Source organism: Denticeps clupeoides, chromosome 15 (assembly GCF_900700375.1).
Source record: "Denticeps clupeoides chromosome 15, fDenClu1.1, whole genome shotgun sequence".
Taxonomy (NCBI): Eukaryota; Metazoa; Chordata; class Actinopteri; order Clupeiformes; family Denticipitidae; genus Denticeps; species Denticeps clupeoides.
In genome coordinates, this window is record NC_041721.1 from 12,166,990 (window position 1) to 12,191,818 (window position 24,829).

The window sequence follows — 24,829 nt, forward strand, 5'->3', positions numbered from 1 at the left end:
CCTAATGCGGATATAATAATTTTGTTAAAACAAAAATCGTTATTGCTATTGTAAAACGTTCATATCTAGAATACATTTTGAGTTTTGACGTTCGGCGGAAGTGACGTGGCAGCGGTCCGCAGCAGCTGCCTGTTAAAGGTTACCGCCGCCGTCGCCGCGTTTTGGCGACTCTGCACCGCAACTATGATGCAGTTTCTGGTGAGTGTGGAACGTTTCTGGCGCGATGTGAGCGGTAAAGCGGCGAAATGAGCACGTTACAACAAACAGAACCGGACTGCCGCTGATGCTAAAGCTAACCTAGCTCCGCCGAGCGAGTTGGCGGCTCGTCTGTACCGCCGAAGTTCGGGAACGTTCCGTGCGGCTCCGAACACACGCGGGTATCTAGTCGAACCTTCTTCACATTGCGATCTTTTACCTTCACAGCTCGGATTTACTCTGGGGAACGTGGTCGGTATGTACCTCGCTCAGAATTACGAGGTAAGGGACCGTTTTAATAATGTTTTACCTTTAATTTTTTTTTACTAATGTTTCCTGGTTTTATTTTAAATTGTGCACTTATTTGTTCAAGGTACCCAACATTTCCAAGAAAATCGAAACTTTCAAAAAAGACGTCGAGGCCAGGAAAAAGCCACCGGAATAGAGACACATCCGCTTCGCTTTGGCGCAGTAATGAACAGCATTTTGTAATTCTGCCCTCCGACTTGATGATCAGTGCCTGATCTGGTGCCTGATCACACACCCTCATTCCTGCTCCTGCTATAACCACATGCTCCAGCCGACAGACAGCAGTGCTCGCCAGTCTTCTATAACGAGGAGAAGAGCGGAATTAGAATTGTTGTGCAGCTCTAGGATTACCGATTTGTATAAATTTGATCATTGATAAGTTGTAAAGGTGTGTGTGTGTGGGTTTTTTTTTTTTTCTGATATTAAACTGAAAAGTATTGTAACCCTCTTGATTTGACTGAAATTACTGACAAATTACTATAGGTTGTGTCATGAAATTGAATTTATTTAATACAAAGTCACATTTATTATATGCATATGGTTAAATATGGCACATTTCCAGAGTGTTGTACTGGTGTTGAGGAAGATCAGATTTTCTGTGAGCTGATTGGTGCCTAATTGTCTGGTAAATTAATAAATGTGAGTTATTCGCTGCTCCTTCCCTCCTTTGGCTTAATAATCTTTACATGTTTGTTCATTTAGGGTTCCTTTTTCATGGGAAATTTTAAATGACGAAGTTTCAATAAAAAATTAAGCCCACGATGTGATCACAATTATTTTGCGTGTTTTTTCTGCTTTTTAGCCGTCTTCTGTGACGACTCCGGCCAGCCGAAGCCTCGGAACTCCAGGCAGTCCACTGCATTGTGGGAAATGTAGTACACGTTCTCCATGGCGGCCGGGCAGAGGATGTCCGCCTCTGTCGTGCTTGGCTTGGCGCTTGCTCGTTTCCTGGAGGACTTCGTCTTTTTGGCAGGGCGAGAACTGTGAGCTCTCGAGTTCTGGGTGTCTCTAGACTGAAAAACATATTTAATAATGCTTGGTGAAGGGGTGGGTACTGGAACAAGAAAAAAGAAGAAACGTGTTTATACCGCCCACGCACTGAAGTACGGCTATCTGTCATAGATCGAGGAATTATTATTATTATTAGATAAAATGAACATCATGATGGACGCGCATAGTTAAGCAGCAAGTCATACCATTTTACTCCTTTGTCCGGCTTTACGTTGTCCGGTAGTTCGTTCCTCACTGGAAGAAAAATTGTAAACATCAGTAACATGGTTTCTAGTAACTTTTTCTTCGTGTTTTGTCGTTGCTGGGCCATTTTTAGAGAGCGAGAGTGCAGCATAATGTGACATTTAAAGTGCATGAATTATTGAAGCCGCCGCCGCTGCTCTGGCAGGCGACAGTTCGTTCGTACGACACGCAGTTGTCGCGAATCGCCAGTAGTACGGCGACATCGACACGCAAGCAATGGCCATTTCAATCGTATTTAGTATTTAAGTAGCGGTGCGCGACATACCCGATCGGTGTCGGTCTCCTTTGTTGACGTCGAGGTCGCCTTAGAGACGGAGGAGGAAATGGCATCTGCCCAGCTGTTTTAAAGCCTTCACCTCCCATCTTGTCCCTTGTGTCTGTGTGTATGAGCTATAATCCGCGCTATCATCGCAGTAAGTTAAAACCCAACTTAAAATGCAGTCATGCAATCGCATTCACGCGATCCCGTTGTTTCTTCTGTAAATTAAATACAAGTTGGAGAACAGAAAGTTTACGCAAGAATAACAGTCGTAGTTTTGAGAATGACACAAATACTGGTTTTCACAAAGTTTGCTGCTTCCGTTTTTATTATAGCAATTTGCATCTACTCCAGAATGTTATGAAAAGTGATCAGATGAATTGCAAAGTCCCTCTTTGCCATGAAATTCCCCAAAAAAACAATTTCCACAGCCCTGCCACAAAAGGACCTGCTGAGATCATTTCAGTGATCCTCTCATTAACACAAGTGAGAGTGTTGACGAGCACAAGGCTGGAGATCATTCTGTCATGCTGGTTGCATTAGAATACAAGATTGGAGGGTGATGCTTGAAATCATTGTTCTTCCTCTGTTAACCATGTTTACCTGCAAGGAAACACGTGAAGTCATCATTGCGTTGCATAAAAGGGGCTTCACAGGCAAGGATGTTGCTGCTACTAAGATTGCACCTTAATCAACCTTTTATTGGCTCATCAAAAACTTCAAGGAGAGACGTTCAAGTGTTCCCTAACCCTAGGTGCCCAAGAAAGTCAAAGAAAGACGGGCAGCAAAGAAGCATCTTCTTTCTAAGAAAACCATCAAGGACAGATATCCTGCAAAAAGTACAGGGATTGCACTGCTGAGGACTGGTGGGGTAAAGTCATTTTCCCTGATGAAGCTTTCCGATTGGGGCATCTGGAAAAAATGATTCTCATGAGAAGAAGGTGAGCGCTACCTTCGGCCCTGTCTCGTGCCAACAGAAAAGCATCCTGAGGCCATTCATGTGTGGGGCTGCTTCTCATCCAAGGGAGTGGACTCACTCACAATTTTGCCCAGGAATACAGCCACGAATGAAGAATGGTACCAAAACATCCTCCGACAGCAACTTCTCCCAACCATCCAAGAACAGTTTGGTGAAGAACAATGCCTTTTCCAGCACCGTGCCATAAGGCCAAAGTGATAACTAAGTGGATCGGGGAACAAAACCTTGAAATTTTGGGTCCGTGGCCAGGAAATCCCCAAACCTTAATCCAACTGAGAACTTGTGGTCAATCCTCAAGAGGCGGGTGGACAAACAACATCTGACAGACTCCAAGCACTGATTATGAAGGAATGGGTCGCCATCAGTCAAGATTTGAACTAGAAGTTGATTGACAGCACGTCAAGGCAAATTGCAGAGGTCTTGGAAAAAAGGGCCAACACTGCAAATATTGACTCTTTGAATAAACTTTATGTAATTGTCAACCAAAGCCTTTGAAAGTTAAAAAAAAATGCTCGTAGTAATAATTAAATACGCCACAGAAACAACTGACAAAAAGATCTAAAAAAACTGAAGCAGCAAACTATGTGAAAAGCAGCATTTGTGTCATTCTCCAACGCACGCTGCCTACACTGCCCCCTAGTGGGAGCTGCACATCCTGGCGTCTGGAATTGTTTTTAAGGAATAATACACGAAGAAGTAAAATGTCATGCTTTTGGACATGCACAAACACAAACTGGAGACAAAAAACCAACAACCAATATTCCAGGTACTTCAGAGTGCCAAAAAAAAGACATTGTCATTTTATTCAGGTAGTTAAGTTATATGTGCATATCAAAAAGAAATTCAGTTTCAAATAAAAAAAAAAAAATTTCTAATTAGATCTTTCATGTGAAGAACATCACATAACTTCTAAAACCATTCACAGCTGATACACATACATAATTCATAAATTATTTGTATCGTATGTGATTCAATCCTGGTCACGCAGGTTTTAAAAATGTAAACCGCTAAACATTTAGCCATGAAAAGATAGCCATGCGCTTTTGCACAGTTATTACTAAAAGTCATTCAAATTGCTTTGAAACATTTCACTTAGTCCCTTTTCCTCCAGTCAGAGGGGGTGTATAAGAAACAAATGGGGTTGAAATCGGAGTGTAAAAAAATACATACACCCACTTTTGCTCCTCGTGTGTGTTGCATATGAAAGCTGCATATTGATCCTATCCTGTGGCTATAATGAATAACGCAACTGAACATAATAATCGATATAAGCACCATTGTGTGAGAACTACATAAGAGGGAAGGGCACTTTGCATGTGTTGTGCTGTTTTTGCTTTGCAGAGATGATGTGGAGTAGAGGAAGCACTATTATCCTTTCAGAGGTTTTTTTTAATAAATAAAAATGATGAACACCCATCAAGACAAGTGTAAAAAAAACCCCAAGTAATATTATTAGACCTCCCTCCCCATAAGCATGTAAAACATGTTCAAATGTGCAGTTTTGATTAATTATGCCCGATGTGTATTCTATCTTCACCTGACTGTGCTTGCTATTGTGCTATTTCAAAGTTGTTGAAGGATTTCTTCCAAAATATAAAAGAAAAGTTTAAAAAAAATAGTATTTACAGGAACACAGTTATAGTAGGCACATTGTGTGCACATGTGCATGTCAGTGCATGTACAGGGATCTCAGGGATAGCTTTGAGCCCACGGTCCTTGTTTACGCCCCTCCCACAGTCACTGAGCCTGTAGAAGCCCCTCCCACTGAATGGGTTGCGAGAAAACCTCTCTCTCCAGCCACATCTCATAACTGTAGTGGAAGTCCTCTGGAAGATCGACCCGTTGTCCCAGGACACTCTGGAGACAGTTGTCCACTGGAACAAACTCACTGTTCTGGTTTTTGTCATAACGACGCGCGTTGAACTTTTCGATGCTCTCGCGCAGGGCACACTCTTCTGCCTGGAAGTCCCATGGCCGGGCATCAATATCTGCACACAGGTAAAGAGCAAAAGGAACATGTTAAATTACAAGGAACTCTGTTAAATTATTACATTCACATTAACTAGACAGTTAAAGACATTCCTCTCACATTATTGAAAGTGAAGTGATTGCCGTTGTGAAACACTGCAGCACAGCACACGGTGACACATGAAATGTGCCCTCTGCTTTTAACCATCACCCTTGCTGAGCAGTGGGCAGCCATGCAATTTGGCGGTTCAGGATTTGATTATGGGTCCACCCATAATCACCACCACTTTTTCATAAACCTTTCAGCTTCTGAAATGCACTATTTATGTTGGATCCTAGATGTAAACACATAGTCTGCATAAGTTCTTAAATATCTAAAAAGAGCTTAAATCTGTAAGTTATACCGTTTCCATAGGCCCAGTCATCGTTGAGCCGATGTCGGACCTTCTGATAGATGGCTGACATGGTCTTCATGTTACTTTTTCTCCACTGACGGCCAAGATACTTGGTCTGTATTTTCAGGAGCTTGAGGACATACAGCTGCATCATGGCCTGCTTGACCTTCAGTGCCCTCTTTAGGATGGGAGCAGATTTGAAGACCACCAACATCTGCAAACAAATCGGATGAAATTGTGAGACAAGGGGAGCAAAGCCCTTGAGAGCATCCCTGAGAACGTTAGGGCCAGCTATAAAACTGGTCCACTTTTGTGCAATAGGTTATCCTATATTTACCATGGTCCTGGAGTGTTTCCATTTGGTCAGCTTGTTGAGGATCCTCAGCAGATTGATGCAGGAGAAGAGATTCCGCCAGCAGAACTGATTACTGTCTCCGGCTTCCTGTAGATGGGGAGAAAAAGGGAAAAAAAAGGCCACATGCAGACACTCATTTGGACTGACACCACCAATATTTCAAACGCTTACCAGGCTCTCTGCCGTGAGCTCCGGCATCTCGTGTACCACACAGTGGGGGAAGTCCAGCACACATATACTGCAGGGGACAGAGCACACGTTCAGCCCCTTACAAATTCATTTCAAATTCAATTATTCTTATATTCTTATATCATGTGTAAGGTATTAACATGCATGTTGATTTGTGTCGCCGGTTTCTAACCCGCCTGTGGAGACGCGAAATGCTCAGGGCTAACGCTCACGTGACACTAACAGTCCGTGACAGACTTCAGGGCGCTTCATGTCACCGCGAAGCACCTGTCTCGGTGTGCTGCATGGCAGCGCTTCTCAGCCTTCTTGGCTAAGATCGCTGTGCAGTGTCTGTTCTTATCAGTTCGCTTTACGTCCTTGTCGGGTTCATGCAGTTGAAGGGGCGCAACAAGGGGGCTAGTCTGCGATGACCGAGGTTCGATGGCCTCTTGCTGAAGAGGGTCATGGCGGTGACTGGGGGGGTGCCACTGGGGGGAGGAGTGCTCAGCCCATATTTTATAGAATTAAATAAGAAGAGGTCAGCTTTCCTCATGCAGAGGAGGCTGGCTAGGCCGAGTGTCCATTTCTGTCAGAGGAAAAAGGGGGGTGTGGTGTTCCTGGATAGAGTCACCTATATTTGAGTCGTTTTTGGGGTGTTGAAACTTGATATGGTGGATCTAGTTTGTATTCAACAAAAGTAACTGTCCTGGCTGATTCAAGGTATATTAAGTTGTAGGACACTTGCAGGCCGAAAAGGGACTGGTTGATTATGTTTTTGAGCAACTTATCATTGGAAGTTGATCGTAGTTTAACCAATTATGTGGATTTACAGCCGTCCATCAGGACGTATGGGATTAATTGGGGATCTGGACAGGTAGATGGAAATTCCAGGCCAGATTGCAGGCAGACCCCGATAGTCTACATTTATCCTCAGCAGTCCCCGTTCTGCCGTATTTTTTATGTTCTGGGTTTTTTTCAGTGCAGTGCAGGATTTGCTCGGCACAAGGTCATTTTGCCAGGTCGGGTACCAGATCACGTTACTGTAGACTGTGTAAAGGGGAAGGTCATGTGGCCGTAGTTGGTAATAGGGGCAATGGAGGGGCACTGGAGGAGCAGGGAAGGGCAAGCGGAAGTGGAGCCACACAGGAACTTTTAAAAGGAAACGGGACAATAAGAGAAAAAGCAGGAGACAACTGGAAATACACCAGGAGAGCCTTTCCACATCAACCAGGTCCCCTGGGTCTGGCCCTCGGTGGGGTAGCAGCAGACCTAGGGGCCGGGTTTTCACAGCCGCGCTGACATCTTTACCTCTTATTGACTTTTTGACAAGGAATCCTGCTGTTGTATTAACTTTGTGCTGCGTTACTTTGTTTATTCATTAGATCATGGTGGTATTTGTATGGTAATTTGCTATTGTATTTCTATTAATAGACACTTGGACATGTGCTTCTATGTGCTTTTGCTGGGAATTTAATTTAATTTGAAATAAAGAGGGGGTGTGCCGCAAGAGTCCTACCTGTTTTTGGAGCTGATGTAAGACATGATGTTCTGGTTGAAGAATTTGAGAATGAGGGGGATGCAGTTGGCAAACACCAGGTGCTGAGAGACATATTCAAACTGCAGGAGGATATGCAGATTTCACAGTTACTTCCCTATCCACAGAGTAGCCTATCTCAAACCTCAAACAAGTCCGAGTTTAATACAAAAATACCTGAATTAAAAGTAATGCTGCACACGATAATCAGAGAATCTGACATTCAACCTTTTTGTCCAAACAAATGCGTGCGCATGGTTTAAACACTTTTTTTTTAGGCCTTCCTGATATTTTGTGTTTATAAAAATGTGAGGTCACAGCAACTGGTCCCTCCCTGAGTCTTAAATGAACCATTGGAAGAAATTTTCAAGATTTTCCCTACATCTTTTCACAAGAATGGAAAGTACATGAAGTGACAGTCACTGGCTGTTATGGACCAAAATCTAAACAGTCCAAGCAAATCTGGAGAAAACGCCACAAGGATTTCTTTAGATGTTGTGTTCTCAAAAGTGATAAGGATCAATGATCAATGCCTGTCATAATGCCTGACGCTGGTACTGAGGCATATGCAATACACCCTGATTATACCTATAAAAAAACATCCCAGGCGTAATACAGAGGAAACTCTGACTAGGAAAAGAATTCTCGCCGCTTTAAATCTCGTGAGGGATGAAATCCTCTTCAGGCCCTCATATTAATCACTCAGCATTATCATACATCAACCCCAAATCACATCACCGATGACTACAGGAAAATGGCATTTCATTTGAGCTCAGCCCTGTCAGCTAAACGGACTATGTGATTAAAGCCCAGGAAGAAGGGCTGGATGAATACGGTATTATTTCATGTTGATTGAACCCCACAGCACAAAGACAAGACAGCATTCAATTAGAAATGTGTTATTCTGTACACAATACAGAATAACAGAACACTACGGGAGAACGGCTTTCAGATTGATAATGAAGAAGAGAATTTTATACTGCTAATAATATTCATGTTAAATTATGATCTTTCTTTCCATGCTTTCCCTGAACATGATTCTTTTTTTTCTAGAGGAATGTGCAGATCTGATTTAATGTGCATCAGAGAGCACAGAATCAAAATCTGTCAGGCAGACAGGAGCCGACAAACAATTGGGGAAAAATAAACTCCCTCAAAATAGGACACAAATCCCCTATTTCTGCTTCGGTAATATCTGAGGCTTTTTCGGTTTGAACCGATGCCTGATAAAGGCTTTATTTCCTCGGGTGCTTCCCACTGGTTCTCGTTTCTCCTTCCTCTCCCCTGTTCCTGCTGGGGATGAATAGCATTTTTGACTGTGTGCCTATCAGTGCAGAGCAGGAGCCATGCGATTGACGGTGGGGGCGGGAGGGGAGGGGAAAAGAAGAGAGAGCGAGCGACAGGGAGGAGCAGAGCGACATGGACGGAGAGGGAGACCCTGACCTGGTAAATGTGGTTGAGTTTGAAGTGCTTCAACAGAAGCAGCAGGAGCGCGGAGATGGCCTTGACGATGATCTCCTTGTGCCGGTTCACATCGATGCCCAGCTTCATGCTCTGCAGGACGGTGACGCTGGTGACGCACCGAAAAAAGAAGCCCGCAGTCCAGTCACAACAATGCACAGCAGCTCACGTCCATTTTACGCACCATTTCAGACCAAGGGAAATCGCATCTTCATGCTTTAAACAGCGCGCATGTGCATGGACTCACGGCATCTCCTCAGGCAGAACGTCGGCCAATATGTTGATGGAGTCGGTCTTGGCTTTTGAGGTCGGAGCAGCTGCCAGTAGCAGCTTCAGCAGGGCGATCTGGAAAACAAGGACACAAGGTTTCCAAACCGCCCAGGGCATAAAATAATAAATACCACACTCTCCAAGCAGCATGTCTCACAATGCAGCAACATGCTACAGTCAAGGTCATTTTTTCATATGATTATAAACAAAACAAGAGATCAAAACCGCACAAGATCCAAAACCGAAATGGTCAATAGTGGTACCGTATTGGAGTTATGTAAGATATCACAATATTATATTAATACAATATAATATTGTATATATTATTATTAAATAATGGGGCAACAATAACCTTTATATGTCATAATATGTTTTTTTTATATAACGCAATAGACTCATATAAAGTACTTTGCTGTACTGCACTGTACTGTAAGATGTAAGAGATGGTGTTAGCCTAGAGGATAACACTCGCCTATGAACCAGACTACCTCAATGTCACAGCTTCAAACCCCACATTGTGTTCCTGAGAAAAAACACTTAACCCTGAGTGTCTCCGGGGGGGACTGTCCCTGTAACTACTGGGTGTAAGTCGCTCTGGATAAGGGCGTCTGATAAATGCTGTAACTGCATGTGCTGCTAAAGGTGTTCTAAAACTCTTACCACATACTGGGAAAGGTTGGGAAGCATCCCTACATACACAACCTCTGCTGGCGTCTCTTCCACCTCCTCCTCTCCCTGGTCAGAACAGACATAATACCACACTGTCAGAGGAGCATAAAGAGCCCGAGTGGCCAAAGCAGCGTCCAGTGGTGTGACAGACCAAGGTGAGTGGACACTGCTGCAGCTCCTCTTCCTTTTTAATCTGCACTTCAGCTATAGAGACGTACTTGTGCTTTGGTGAAAAAAAAGAGTTAGGGCGTACTGTCATTCAATTTCATCATAGTATTCAAAGCTCCCAATATGTCAATGCCTGGATAAATGGGCCCGACATTAAATAGACATTTAATAGCCCTGAAGATGAATACGCCCCCCATTTTCTGACAAATTAGGTCAATGGATGATTGAGAAGTTAAATAAAGAGATTTGTCCTCACCTGTTTTAGGGTCTTAACACTTTCATGGATGGGCCTGGGTAAGCCAACCAAGGTTTCTATATCACTGTGCGAAAAAAAAAAAAAAAAGACAAACTCTTTTTTTTATAGTACAAGAGATTTTCTGATATATATATATATAATTAAGAACACAACATTCCACTGGACGTTTATGGGGAGGCCTACAATTTTACCACTTTCATGTTTCATAGGTATTTTATTTTACATTAAGTGTCCTGAAAAACTGGTAATATATAAATATGTAAATGTTGTCTGTTTTCTCTCTCGTTACATTAAATAAGAACCCTGAATATAAAATGTACTTATGAAATGTACTGGTCCAATTAGCTCCCTGTTTTTTGACTTCTCCCTCCAAATATATTCAGTGAACAAGAAATCATGCCATTTAACCATCTTTTAATCTCAAGCATTAAAAACAGTGCTGCTCAAACTGGCCTCATCAGTAGTTGTCCTGCACACAGCAGAGCTCAGCACGCAGACAGCGGCAATGATAATTGCCGTGATCAGCGCAGACTCTGGCTCAGACAACTGTGCAATGGCTATGGGCAAGACTCACTTTCCAAGGGTGAAACCAATGAACTTGTTCCTGCTTGTCTCCAGGAAATGCTCAATGTCCTTCTCTCTGTTAGACATTTGAAGAGAACAAAATCATCAATAAAAAAAAAAAAAAACTGGAAACGTAGCACCAATTGGATCTTTGCGAAGATTTTATAGTTAAGTGATGAGGCACTTGCTCTGGATCTGAGTCATTTAACAGTCATTAGAGGCCTTGGCCACTTATTGCAAGTGTGTACAAGACCATCGCTCTAAGCTGCAGTGAACGTTTCAAGCCTCATTAGTTACACTGCAGTAGCTCTCTTTCTCTGTCTCCCTGGTGAGATGTCAGGAGCTAACTCTCTCCGTATGTTGTGTCTTCTCGACGCAGCACTGCTCCATGCTAAACGCACGACGGCAGAACCATATACAATACATGAGTTTAAGTGTAATGAGAAGAATAGACGCGGGTGTTGAACGAGGAGAGACAGGCCTGTGTGCCTGCCTGCCCCCCCGCCCCGCTGATGTTCTCAAAATTCTGTCCGTCTCTCTGGATACATTATTCATGGGCCAGGTGCTGCAGACACAGGAGAAACAGGGTCTCTGCCGTACCAGTCACATGCTCTCCTGTAATAATAACCAGCTATGACCGAGTGATGATTCTATTCAGACTTTACTGGCCACTGAAGGTTGTCTGATGATCCAGTCAGCAAAAAAGCAAGCTGTATACACTTCTTGTATATTTCTTGCCACTTAGCTTTTTTGTCATGATGACCATTGCGCCTGTCGGTGATTCACTTAAACACAACGTTCCCTCTTGGGGTGATTGACCCTCTGATTAGTAAATGGAGGTTGCTCTGACTAAGAGCATCTGCTAAATTAAAAGCTGTCTGTTCCAGTTGAGGAAGTCACCAGTCACGTGTCACTCCTAATGAACATCACGCATCTCCGGGAAATATAAGGCTCTGTTTCTGTTCCATGGACACACAGATCCATTCTGGACTTAACCACGTCTAGCAAATTAAAAAAGACAACAGGCCCTGGACAGTCCACCTGGAGACACTCAGGGCTAAGTGTCTTCCTCAGGGACTTATTCTATGGAATCAGATTTGTGCCAAAATTTAAAAATCAATCAAAGACCTGCTGGCCAATGAGGCGAAGCCCCGCCCACACGAGAGAATTGTCCAACCATATTCTCAGGCAGCATAAATGTAAAACCGGGTGGAGCGACTGAAATGCCATCAGTGAGTGAGGAATAAGCATGTATGTTGTCAAAATTCCAACCTCTTGATTTCCATTTCAACGTCGTATTTTCGTTTGATATTAGTTTGTTTCAAAGTTTTGTTTCAAAATTTTGGCACAAATCTGATTCCATATGATTGTAAACAACACTGGATCAGGGTGTCAGATTAATACCGTGAATGACAATATATCAGACAATTGGTCCTACCTAACTTTTGGAGCCCAAGGCAGCCCTTTGGGGAAGCACACCCGCTCAGTTGGGGGCCGCAGAGGAGCTGGAGGTGGAGGTGGTTGGATGATAACATCACGGTCCAGGGGATCGACCTCTCCCTCCAGACCATTGTCAGCATCATCTGCATCCTCCTCCTCGTCCCGCGAGTCATCGTTCTTGAATGGGTCCCGCTCATTGTAGGTGTCCAGGCTGTCCTGCTTCACCAGCGGCTAAAAGCCAGGAATGGGAGGGGCGTTAACTGGCTCCACCCCCATCTGGTGCGCAACTCTCATTTTTCTAAACCATATGGTTCATTATGTGTTTGACTACTCTATTTGCACGTGATGAAAGAATAATAATCGGACAGGAAGTGCATCAGTAAATTTCTCATTGAGCTGTGCTGAAAGAAGGTGGAATCTTCTTGCTGCAGCTTAGACTGATCTTTTTCACTTCCAAATCATGCACCAGTTTCGCTTTCCTCTGAGCTTGACAGCATCCTAAATTGTGTTAAAATGCCAGGCTGCAGCAAACTTACCACATCACTGCTCACCAAGACGAAGGGAATTCAAACCCTTCAGAATGTCTTGAAGGAAACGATTTTAGGGCCCAACATGGTTCCAACTCCAGACAAGCACATTCCAGTGGCACAGTTCATCTTTGCACAAATCTTAAATCTCTAAGAGCTGACAATTTGGATGAATGGCTGAAGTTGAGGTCAGAGCAAGCAATCAGGCAGGGTTGCACTAGTCCAGCATTATTTTAAGTGCAATGCACAGCATGTGTGGTGCTGGTGTGTGGGGGTTTGTCAGAGAGAGAGAAATGTTGTGTGTGTGTGTGCATGTGGCTGGACCATGAAGGTGGAGGCGATGTAGCCATGACTGGACCCTTTGCCCATTTATATAAGCCAGTGGGAGCAAGTGCCTACAATGTGTTTGTGCAATTTCACCCATCCCTGCAGAGATGGAGGGGAAGAGGGACTGAGAAACGACAGAAGAAAATGCAGAGCAGAGACAGAGGAGTTATAGGAAAGTGAGGAGTGAGAGACTGAATTAGCAGTGATGCTATCATAAGCGTATCCTGCTCACATACATAATTTTTTTTTTATTATATTGCTTCATATCATGTTTTGCTGATTAATATTAGGCCAATTAATTCATAAATAGAGGATTGTCAAGAATGGAGCATGTAACAGAATTTAGCATTTTCAAGTGCATGAACATTATTTTAATGATTTATTTATATGTATTGTAATATTCTTTATATGTTACATAAGGTTTCATATTTTAATTACAATAACAAATTGGCCCAAATACCAAAATACACTTTAGGATTGTCATATTTATTCGCAAAACAGTCACAACTTGGAGATGCCCAACGGTTCAATGTTTACAGGGCAGGACTGGGACACCAGGACACACCTGATGCCATCATCCAACCCCATTGCAAAGAAGAGACTCTGACAAGGGCCACACCTAACATGCACAGCACCCAAAAGAATTAGTCAATAGCATTAAATTTGGACACATGGAATGACGGGTGTCAGGCAGAATACGCTCAGGATAGCGTTCGGAACGTAACGGGCCGGAGTGGGAAGAGAAAGAGAGCGGGAGCAGAGGGAGAGAGATGCCAGGGCAATGCCAGAAGTGTCAGCCACAGCTGTAATGACTGTAGAAGCCAGCCCTGTCTGTCAGGGCGCAGGGAGGAGAAGGAGAAGTGCATGACCAGCCCAAGACACAGAGAACGCAACAGAGGGATTGTGGGTAAAGACCTGCTTCTTGGGAAAGGGACTGTCTCCTTCCAAGCTATCAACATAGGCACTCTGTAAGAACACAAGGAAAAGAGGGAGGGTTTGAGCACCAAGAGAGGAAGGACAGGAAGAGACAGTGAGTGGGAATGTAAGAGAGAGGGATGAGGGAGAGACAGAAGGAATAGAGAGAGACCCTACACACAGCAGTGTTAAAAGAGGAGACGTTTGCCATTCCCCTGACAGCAGCTCTAACTGTTCTGCTCTAAGGCCAGACTGGCTGTCAGTGAGTGTTAGGAAGAACTGTGTGTATAGCTCTGTGAGAGTGTGTGTGTGCTATATATCTGGGTTAGTGTGAGTGGTAGTGTGTGCATGAGGAAGACACACATGCCCCTGAGTGCGTGATGGGGTGTGTCTGTATATTTATGTATGGAAGTCTAGGTGTGGGTGTCAGTGTGTATGTTTATTGATGGGACAGATTGATACGTTTCTATGTGTTTGTGTTTCTGTGTGTATCTGAGTGTGTGTGTGTGTGTGTGTGTGTGTGCGCCATACCCTGCGACTACGGCGTCCTCTCTTCTGCTGCTGCTGCTGCTCGATGAGCTCCATGGCAGAGGCCGGGGGTGATGCGGCCCTCATGCTGCGGACCACCTTGATGCTGTCTTCTGGCAGGGGGGGCAGACTGATACGCTCGCGAGCTGCAACCTTCATCTGCTGGAGCTCCTCAAAACCACCCAGAGTGAACTGCAGCACAAACGCACACGCAGTGCGAAGAGTCGCTTCATGGTTTTTTAAATCGGTTGACCATATCAAATTATTAATTCCAATGAACCTCATGAGCATCTCAGACACATGCCAGGACTGACCAGAACTGTTTTCCACAGCAGAAGCAGCACTTTCTTCATGGGGAAGTGTGGCGCATTCATGCTGCAGAACTTAGTCACCATGGTGAAGAGGAGAAGGGCGAAAGGCTCTCCATTACACAGAGGAGAAGCTGAAGACACAAACACACCCATTCACATTTATATCTCTCTCAAGAGCTGTTATATTTTATTCATCTCTTCATCTCTTTTTGTCCCAGACGCACACACACTCACCCAGTTCTGTCTTAAAGGTCTCCCTGGAACTTTTCCACTCCGGCTTGTCATCCTCCATCTCTACCCGAATGGCCTCCACCATCAGATACATGATGCTCAGCAGCACCCTGCAGAACACGCAGCAGCCAATGAGGAGATGAGGCATGCATCATGTATCTGATGATCTGAGACTGTGCAACCTTCACTAGTATCTTACCCATAAGAACGTTGCTTTTTCGGTCACTTGACACAGCCAATGTACCCATAATCCACACACTTAATCCACTCTAAGGACACTGACTATTTATTAATCAATAAGTATGTTATCAGCTGTCAGTACAGACCTCTGTCTAGGTTGGCTATGTTGTAAGACGATAGGTAGGTGGAGAAGAGGACATTGTAGGACTGACAGAGCAATAATCCTCTGATCTTCCCACGAGACTCATCTTTTAACTGAGTGGCATGAAGTGGAGGTCTGGGCCGTGTGAAGTGGCTTTTGGGACACTTCAAACATACCGAGATCTGGAGAGCAGGCGCTACCACCCCAGAGCCCCCCACTTACCTGAGCTCTGTACTGTCAGCCAATGAGATGGCCGGCTTCCTCACAGCACTGCTACAGGCCTGATTGTTTCTGTTTAAACAAAATAATACATAATAACATAAAACTGAATCCAATCCAAAACCAATTAGTCTGGAAGTTTCCGGAACAGACGGTATTTAGAATATTGGTGGTCCTAAACAAGGGAAAAAACACAGGTGGATATAACAGGTGTGAAAAAATGCTCCATATTCCATATTTTTATTATTATTCTTAACCATTTACAAAATGCAAAGTGAGCATTAAATGAGCATAAACAATTACCTAATTTGGTGTACCTAATTTTGATACCCTTCAAACCATCATCATTTTTAAAGGCACACTTGGACAAAGGCAGGAGTTTTGTAGGATTATGTTCAGGTGAATGAATTTAGGTCTATCAATTAAAGCAAACAGGACCAACTTCACGTACAAGTTGAAGTGCAGAAAATGTAGGAGGCGAACAACAGCCAAACTCTGCTACCAAGGAGAGCCTGTGGAAATCAGTCTCATGACACCGGACGTATTCGTCACCTCACCTTTTGTCCTGTATGACACTCCAGCACTTGGGCCCAGGCAACGCAATTACAGAGCGGCTATGGGGACGTCCCAAAATACTCTCCATGAGGCCATGCCTCAAAAAAAGACGTTTCCATGTTCCCATAAGTAAGATTGTATAAATAGCCGTCACTCTGCTGTCTGTCTGTCTTGAGTGGCCTGGCAAAGGTCACCATGAATTCTCCCAGCAGCCTCTGCCGTCACTTTCCAATCTGTTGGTATTGCGATGCGGAGTGGAGCAGATGGGCTGGTTGGAGCTTTTTAAATGTTCTGAGCTGGTCAGGGCTTTCTAGGACTACAGCTTTCAGTCTGATTACTATAGTTTACTATAGCTTAAAACATTATAATTTATTGCTGTTGGAACCATATAGCTAATACAGTAATACTTCTGTTCATTGAGTTATATAATCCACTGACATCAGATTTCATAGCTCAGAACTCCTTGATAATCTATCTGCATGTCTGGTTTTGTAGTGGACATGGTCCTCACATGACTACAGTTCATATTGTGTTGTGATGTCAGGTGGTAGTAGCCTAGTGGGTAACACACTCGCCTATGAACCAGAAGACCCAGGTTCAAATCCCACTTACTACCATTGTGTCCCTGAGCAAGACACTTAACCCTAAGTTGCTCCAGGGGGACTGTCCCCTGAAACTACTGATTGTAAGTCGCTCTGGATAAGGGCGTCTGATAAATGCCGTAAATGTAAATGTAAATGTGATGTTGTCAGGACCTTGCAGATTGCGACTGAAATTATCATTTTAAATTTTACTTAGCTAGTGGAGGTGTTAAGGAAATAAGGAACCCAATTCTTATTTAAGCATGTTAAGTGGGTGAAGCAATGAAATACTCGTTTCGTCAGTTTTAGTTACCATTATCATTACTATTGAGTGATATGATCTCTAGATGATCAACCTGGTCAGTGTAGTTGTTCTTAAACTCTTTGTGTTTCACTGTACTCCCATCATTAGGAGAGTAAAAGATTCAGCGACATGAGATAACGTGCGCACTTCCCGCCCAGCGCACTCGCCGTTTGTTAGGAAGATCACGTGAAATGTGGGGGGGGGGGCTGCGTACAGCGAAGGGCCCCTGCTGGCTACAGACACACATGAGTCACTGCACAGCTTGTACGTCTGTAATAGAGGGCAAATGCCGTGGGAGGAGTAGTAACACACACCCAGACACTTGTGCTACACACACCACCGGCGCGAGAGAGGCGCTCAGACACTCACTCGATCTCCATGCTGAGCAGCTCCAGCAGGGCGGTGAAGACGCCCATCTCGTACAGGAGGAAGATGTTGTGCCTTGAACAGTGCAGGGTGTCCATTTCCGTGTCACACTCGTCAAACACCCCTTCATATATGGAGGACAAACAAACCCTTTTACAGTGAAATACAGTCGAGAATCTTAACTTGTTAACTTGTAGTAAATGCTACTATCAAGATGCATGTAATGTATTTTAGCTATAACTGAGTATAGCACTTTTAAGCGATTTTTTTAGCACGGAAAATGTAATTTATCGTAATCATCTGTGCAGTTCCTCGGTCAGATTAAACTGTGGGAATGCTGCTGCAGCATTCCAAACCAATTTAATGAGAATGAAGAGCTGGAAGGATATGAAAAAACTTCAAACATTTACATGATTATTTGCTGAAAATGGCTAAATAGCATTAAATTGCATTAAAGTTGTGTTGGATAATCTGTGTGTTTCTTAGCATGTCGGCGTGGTACTGTAGCGTGGTACTGTAGCGTGGTACTGTAGTGTGGTAAGTATGGTACCCTGTGCCAGGTAGAGAATGGCTCTGGCCACTTTCAGCCTCTTATCGCGGTCAGTGACCTCCAGGGCATCCAGCAGCCTCATGATGTATGCCCTCTGCTCCTCCACTCCCAGCTCTCTCCATCTCCTGTCGTTCACTGAAGGACGGAGGGAAGAGGTCATGTGACTCGGGAGCTACCTTCCCCCATCCCTCGCTTCTTTTTCTGCCACCCTCTTCCTTTCATCCTTCCTCATTCACGAGGCGGATTAGCAGGGATTAAAGATTCTTGTTAAATGGCCACAAGGTAAGAATGCTTACACACACACACACACACACACACACACACACACACACACACTTGCACGCAAACCCAAAAAGACCTTGAAGAACTAAAATAAAAAAAAAATACATATACATGCATCACATATAGTCCGAGCGCTACAGAGCCGCTGCTCCGGTAATCTATATCATTAAGCCTGCCCCCCCCACAACCTACGTTTCGCCCGGGTTTGTGTTACATAACCGGCAGGTTGGAAGATCAGGAGCACAAGAGGGAAGAGGACTAAGCGGCCAGTGGCAGGGGGAGGTGGACACTTCAGACCTGATGATGCTGCTGACAACGCAGCGACACATCAAAGCTAAAGATGAAAGCAGATAGCTGGTTTCACATTAGCGCTCTGGGCAGCTGGTAAAGAGGTGGGAGAAAGAGAGAGAGAGAGAGAGAGAGAGCGAGAGAGAGAGACATCACCTGGCCAAACCGACCCCACAGGCACAAAAACCCCGGCGAGAACAAGCCATGCCGAGTGGGGAGATGGAGATGTGGTCAGATCATGGAGTACCCAACACTGCAGCGGCACAGCATGGGTCATAACCTTCAGCTGCAAGAGCAGTCCCTCTCTCTCTCTCTTGCTCTCTCTCTCTCACAGACACAAACACTTACTTTCTCTTGATCTCACTCTTTCATACTGCTTTGCATCATTGTGACCACACAGGCAATAATAAGTAATATGGGTAACATACATGTAACATATCTGCAACAACCTCCATGTAACATGACTTTCAAACCCTAAATCTGTCCCTAAATACTCCCTGTGCCATAAAATAGCCGCAGCCACCAAAAGTGACTGTGTTTCCTGAAACAAAATCCAACCAAAATCCCTTTCAGTGAAGGGTCAAGTGTTCTTCTCTGTGAGGATATTTGCTCCTCAACAAAGGTAGCAATACAACACACAAGCGCATGTGCATACATACACACACACACACACACACACACACACACTGCTGACAGATCATTTCTAGTCTTTCTCTTCCCTCTCTGCTGATGGAGGAGGAAACCCAATACCTGGGAGTGATCAATTACACAAACCTCACCAAACCTCACATGCTGGCTACTGCACGACATACCAAAGACATTCCTTCCCTGTCCATCTCTGTCCATCACACACACACACACACACACACACACACACACACACTAGCAAATACTAGTTATCAGAACCTCAAGATATCAGCCAGATGTCTAAACCTCAGGATGTTTCAAAGTGACGGACGGTGCAACAAACAGACGGAGAAACCGAAAACACCACTGTGGGGACACATGGACGTGTGGGGACCGTACCGTGGCCCTTGAAGTCCTCTTCAAAGTAATCCCTGTTGAGACCGAACTCCGGCTCCTCTGTGTAACTGTAGAGCTCTGTGACGCACGTGCAAAACACACACACACACACACACACACACACACACACACACAGTCAAAGGGTGAGATAGGGGACACTATCATAAAGCCACTTACGGCTAGTCAACATTAGACACAGTGCGAGGTCTCAGAACACAAAATGAATTTGACATTCATGAAAATTATTTCAGTCATACAGAAGCTACCAGTGGGAAAAAAACTTTTCTGAAGCAATGAATTGATTAGGGTACATCTGTGTGTGTGTGTGTGTGTGTGTGTGTGTGTGTGTGAGTGAGTGAGTGAGTGATCACCTCACCTGAGAGCTCAGCAGTCGGAGTGTCTGTGTCCCCATATTCGAACTCCAGGTTTGGGGACTCCATAGAGCCCTGAAACACACAGCCTCTTAAAATGGTTTTCAGTGACACTCGTTGTGTCTTTCTGCACACAACGATATAAACCAGTTTAAAAGTGGAAGAGCGCCAATCGTCTCACAATAAAAAGACAGACAGACAAACGGACAAATGAACCAACGAGATTCTTTCTGGGTTTACAGCCTTTTCTGGATTTCACTGTTTACACTTAACACACACCCTCAGGGAAATCTGCTCTTGTCACACACACACACAAACACACACACACGCAAACCTGTTTGGTTCAGTTTCATACATCAGCTATTTAGAATTCATTTACAAGACAAACACCACAGCTTCTGACCTTTGAAAACTATACATCGCGCGCACACACACACACACACACACACACACACACACACACACACACACACACACACACACACACACACACACACACACACACACCCCAGGGATGTTCTCTTCTTCACAGTCTATCACCCACAGTCCTAACCAATACAGCCATGAAACAGATGTTGGTTCCATCATAGATAAACACAAGAACAGACAGGCATGATGGACACACACACACACACACACACACACACACACACACACGTATGTAGTGGTCACTTTTTAGCTGGGTACACGGCAGCAGATGGCACTGAGGCACAGGGACTCAGAAGGACCCACGCGGAGCACGTGTGAGAAAGCCGGACTGACAGTAAGCGGAGAGACGCTGGTCTTCCCTGAGTGACACAGAACCTGAGTCTCATCCAAGAGGACGCCCCTCACCTCCCACTGCCAGCGATCCACAGCGGGAGGGGAAGTCCGTGACGGAGATCAATATCAGATGCCCATTCCTACAGGGAGGGACGAGGGACGCCCGGCTAATTTACCGAACCACAGACACACAACTGAACCATGTCCAGGCATCAAAATTTACTGCAAAATGTTGGTGATATTTAGTCAGGAATATCAGGACAAAGATCATTTAACCTCAGGAATCAGCTGCATTAACAGATGCTCTTCATTAATAATTTATTCCACTTTATTAATGCAGGAACAAAGATGAGTCTTAGACATGTTAAAGGGTCGAGTGAAATTGGAAATTTGGTGGCAGGAGTCCAGGAATCAATGAACTTTGCTTAAGACACTGAGGCCGGTGTTACTCCTGCGGGATCACACCTTTAACCAGTGAATGGGAACGTGAGTACGTGGATCACAACGGGGTTCTTCTGCTCCTCAAATCCAGGCCCGGTTTTCAGTTCTCCCCAGGTAGTCACTGATTCCGATTGGCCACAGAGGCGTCACACCTGAATAGCGAGTGGAGGGAGGCTGGAAAAACCAGGTCCCTTGAGGCCAGAGAGCTGAAGAACCCCGGAGGACAAGTTCTGTTTACACAGACGCCGAGGACCGCATTTACAGCACCGCGTGAGTTTTATCGAAGCTCCAATGGAACCAGCCAGAGGAACATCCACGGTGGGACACAGGTAATAATGTGACTCTTTCTGTCATCTTACCGCATCAACCGCAGCAGCCTCGGGTGACAACGCCACCTCCTTCTTCCACAGAAAAGCACGTCTACTGGCACAGTCACATCGCGGCAATATGCCGGGGAAAATGCCACAATAACCGTGTCCCTGGTGCCACAGTCATTTTGCAGAAAGCACTTGCGGGCCAGAAATGTCACTGTGGTTGGAAGAATAGATCCCACCACCGCAGAGCAGGACTTAGGAACGTGGACGGACGTTCCTCATGCCTTCTGCACGTTATCTGTCCTAGAAACCGGCCGGGCTCCAGCTATACCAGACACAAAAATTAATGCACATTCCCGCCAATAAACAAAATATTCACACACACACACACACACACACACACACACACGCAGAGGAAGCCCTGATCATTCCTGATCATTCCCGTTCGTTTTAATGCCAACCAATTCCTGCTGGGATGGAGCACTTGGAGCAGCCAGCGAGCCGGAATGGAGGATCGTCTGCAGCGCATCGCTACGACAGTTGCATTCAGTTTCCACTGTATTCCACGCAACTGCAATGCAGGAACTTTACGTTGCACCCCGAGGCTGGGAAAAAAGCCGCGGAATAAAGCAGGCACCCGACAGGACAGTCCACGACGGCCAGACGATCAATAAGAGGCGACGACCGGGCGACATGTGGCATGGACACTCGCCACTGGCCGGGGAGGGGGGCGTGCTCTGCAAGCCTGTCGGGAATGTTCTTTTTTTTAAAAAAAGATCCCAGGTCACCGGCATTACCCCGCGCTGCACTCATAAGGCAAAAGATATTTATAGCGGCGGCGGACGGACGGACGTCGCCAAAATAACAACTCGGTGGCCGCAGGCGACAGCGCGGCAGCAAGGGCATTCAGACCCCCCCCACCCCCGACCACCGCCACACGGACACGGCATTTCGGGATTTACCTCCGAATCCTTCTGCCGATTCCTGAACGCATCTTTCCCACCGGACAGAGGCTTCTGTCTGCCGCTGTGATTGTTAATATGATTAAGAATAGGTACCTCCATGTCATCGGTCAGCATCGGAGCGCCGTCTGGTCGCTGGCCCCGCGGCGGGCGGATCCGGTCACGCAGGCGACGCTCGCACGGCCGCAGACCGGCTGTCACACGGAGAGCGACGCTGGATTCCAAGTTCAGGAGATCCCGTCCCTCCGGCGCTGATTGGCTGGGCGCGCTGAGGGCGCTGCTGACGTCACAGGGGACTTGAACCGGTGTAGTGATGGGGTGAGGGGGCCATTGTGCACATTCATCCCATTTAAGTAGAATATTAGCGTACTTATCTGGGTTTATTTGAAAAGGACCGTCAGTGGGTTCGTTAAGTTTACTTTACATTCAGTTAATGAGATAAATTTTTTATAAATTCAATTCAGAAAACGTGGACGGGAAATGTACATTCTCTTATTATGCAGCTGTGACAAAAAGCTATACAAGACCGCACCAGAACCTTCTGCACAAGAGGTTCTCGAATGTTCTCACACTGAGCACCACCTCACAAATTATTACGACCCGCATAAAAAACTACATACGATTTTCTGCTGGACAATGTTGCACATCAGCTGTCGTGCGTTGAGGACGCAGCAGGTCCACTAGAGGGAGCCCGAGTACCACAGTTGGAGAAGTTAGGTTCAGGTTGGCTATTCGACAGATTTTCAGATATGAATTACAAGCAGAATCATCAACAAAGACTTGCATTCGTAACTTTCATAGCTTCCCCTTTTCTTGAGATGTGGGGCCAAATCAGTGTAGAACTGTGCTGCTGCATGGGACTAGTCAGACATGCCTCAATTTTCTGCACCCTTGATTTTATATTAATATTTAAAAAAACAAAACAGAAAATTCTCCTTTTTTTCAATAGCTTCTACACAAAGTGATGCTGTGACCCAAATCCAATGTAGAACTGTGCTGCTACATGGGACTAGTCAGACACACCTCAATTTTTTTTATATTAAACATTTTTAAAGAAAGTCAATGTTAAATTCCATTTTGTTACCATATGCAGTCTATTTTTTTAATCAGCGACAATATTACATGATATATTTCATTATAGTCAAATGACCAGCATTTTCATTGCATCTCAAGAAAAGGTTCTTTGACTAAATTTTTTAGTCATAAATTTCATTGACGAAAGCCCAAGCCTTTAGGGAGACAAATTCGATTATAGTCCCAATCACATGATCAAGACTGCTCCTTGAATATTAAAAATGTATTTTGATATATTATAAATATATGATAATATAAAATTGAGGGTGCAGAAAATCTCTATATACCAGGGTGTGTCTGAATAGTACAGTTCTATATTGGTCACAGGGTCTCTTTGTGTGGAATTAAAAACATAATAATATTAATAAAAACGGAGAGGAAAAAACCCACACAAATTTAGTTAATATTGGTTTCCCAGTGGATTACAGTTTATGTCATCAGATAATTGAACCTAGGCGAAATCTCCTACAGGATGCTGGGATACAGTGAGGGAAGCTCTGGGGAATGATGCAGACGTTAGTTACAGCAGCCCTGCTTCTCAATGGCATTTTAATTTACTTTCTACTCATGAATTTGTGGAAGAAAAGCCTGCTCTAAGTGTGTGCGATAAGACTTTATCTCACCATAAAAGTGATGCTAGTGTATCATGATCATTACAATGTGAACCGCTTCCTGTTGGAAATTGATTACACTGCTGTAAACAAACCAGTACGGTCACATGACCATCTACTAGAGATTATTCCTGTCCATACTCTGTGTGTATGTGTGTGGGAGTGTCATGGGTCGGAGATAGGTGACATCAGTAATATCTGGTTGTGAGCGGCAGCAGCAGACCCCGTCGGTTACTTCTGAGGACCAATCGGGTCCTAAAAACAAAGAAGCCACAGCTTTGCTGAGAACACCAAAAAATGTGTTCCATATTCATTTTTTTATTATTATTATTATTATTTTATTATTTTTTGGGTGGTAGTAGCCTAGTGGGTAACACACTCGCCTCTGAACCAGAAGACCCGGGTTCAAATCCCCCTTACTACCATTGTGTCCCTGAGCAAGACACTTAACCCTAAGTTGCTCCAGGGAGACTGTCCCTGTAACTACTGGTTGTAAGTCGCTCTGGATAAGGGCGTCTGATAAATGCTGTAAATGTAAATGTAAATGTTTATTAGATAATAGAGGGGGGGTCAGGCGATAACCCGTCAGGCGATAAATGCGATAAAGTGGCTGGCATAATGACAATCAAGTAGCATAATGCAGTTGTGGAAAAATGTTTAAATAGTGTGCAGAATATTGACAGTGCAATCCCAGCCAATGGCATCCAAAACACAACTCCTC

At 44.6% G+C, this 24,829-nt stretch overlaps 3 protein-coding genes across 6 annotated transcripts; 1 reads left to right on the top strand and 2 right to left on the bottom strand.

Annotated features, from left to right (window-relative positions):
* Positions 1–93: 93 nt before the first annotated feature.
* On the top strand, positions 94–1,161 carry stmp1 (short transmembrane mitochondrial protein 1). Its single transcript, XM_028955128.1, has 3 exons — positions 94–198; positions 424–477; positions 569–1,161. Exons 1-3 carry the CDS (start codon positions 184–186, stop codon positions 638–640), a joined length of 141 nt encoding a protein of 46 aa, XP_028810961.1. The 5' UTR covers positions 94–183; the 3' UTR covers positions 641–1,161.
* Positions 989–2,167, bottom strand: smkr1 (small lysine rich protein 1). The gene is made up of 3 exons (XM_028955127.1): positions 2,024–2,167; positions 1,701–1,749; positions 989–1,517 (listed from the first exon to the last, which is right to left on the bottom strand). The coding sequence occupies exons 1-3, from the start codon at positions 2,119–2,121 to the stop codon at positions 1,278–1,280; spliced, it is 387 nt and encodes a 128-aa protein (XP_028810960.1). The 5' UTR covers positions 2,122–2,167; the 3' UTR covers positions 989–1,277.
* Positions 2,168–3,766: 1,599 nt separating this feature from the next.
* On the bottom strand, positions 3,767–22,770 carry strip2 (striatin interacting protein 2). Of its 4 annotated transcripts, none has more exons than XM_028954258.1 (22): positions 22,424–22,770; positions 19,950–20,019; positions 19,577–19,651; positions 17,981–18,115; positions 17,434–17,554; positions 15,628–15,696; positions 15,087–15,193; positions 14,856–14,983; positions 14,545–14,733; positions 14,014–14,064; positions 12,243–12,475; positions 10,815–10,880; positions 10,241–10,304; positions 9,968–10,039; positions 9,808–9,882; positions 9,125–9,222; positions 8,860–8,986; positions 7,399–7,499; positions 5,886–5,952; positions 5,697–5,801; positions 5,369–5,573; positions 3,767–4,984 (listed from the first exon to the last, which is right to left on the bottom strand). In XM_028954258.1, exons 1-22 carry the CDS (start codon positions 22,538–22,540, stop codon positions 4,734–4,736), a joined length of 2,526 nt encoding a protein of 841 aa, XP_028810091.1. In that variant the 5' UTR covers positions 22,541–22,770; the 3' UTR covers positions 3,767–4,733. The 4 variants fall into 4 exon arrangements, with proteins under 4 accessions (XP_028810091.1, XP_028810093.1, XP_028810094.1 ...); XM_028954260.1 differs by having other exon boundaries at positions 19,950–20,035; positions 22,520–22,769; XM_028954261.1 differs by having other exon boundaries at positions 22,520–22,768.
* Positions 22,771–24,829: the final 2,059 nt, after the last annotated feature.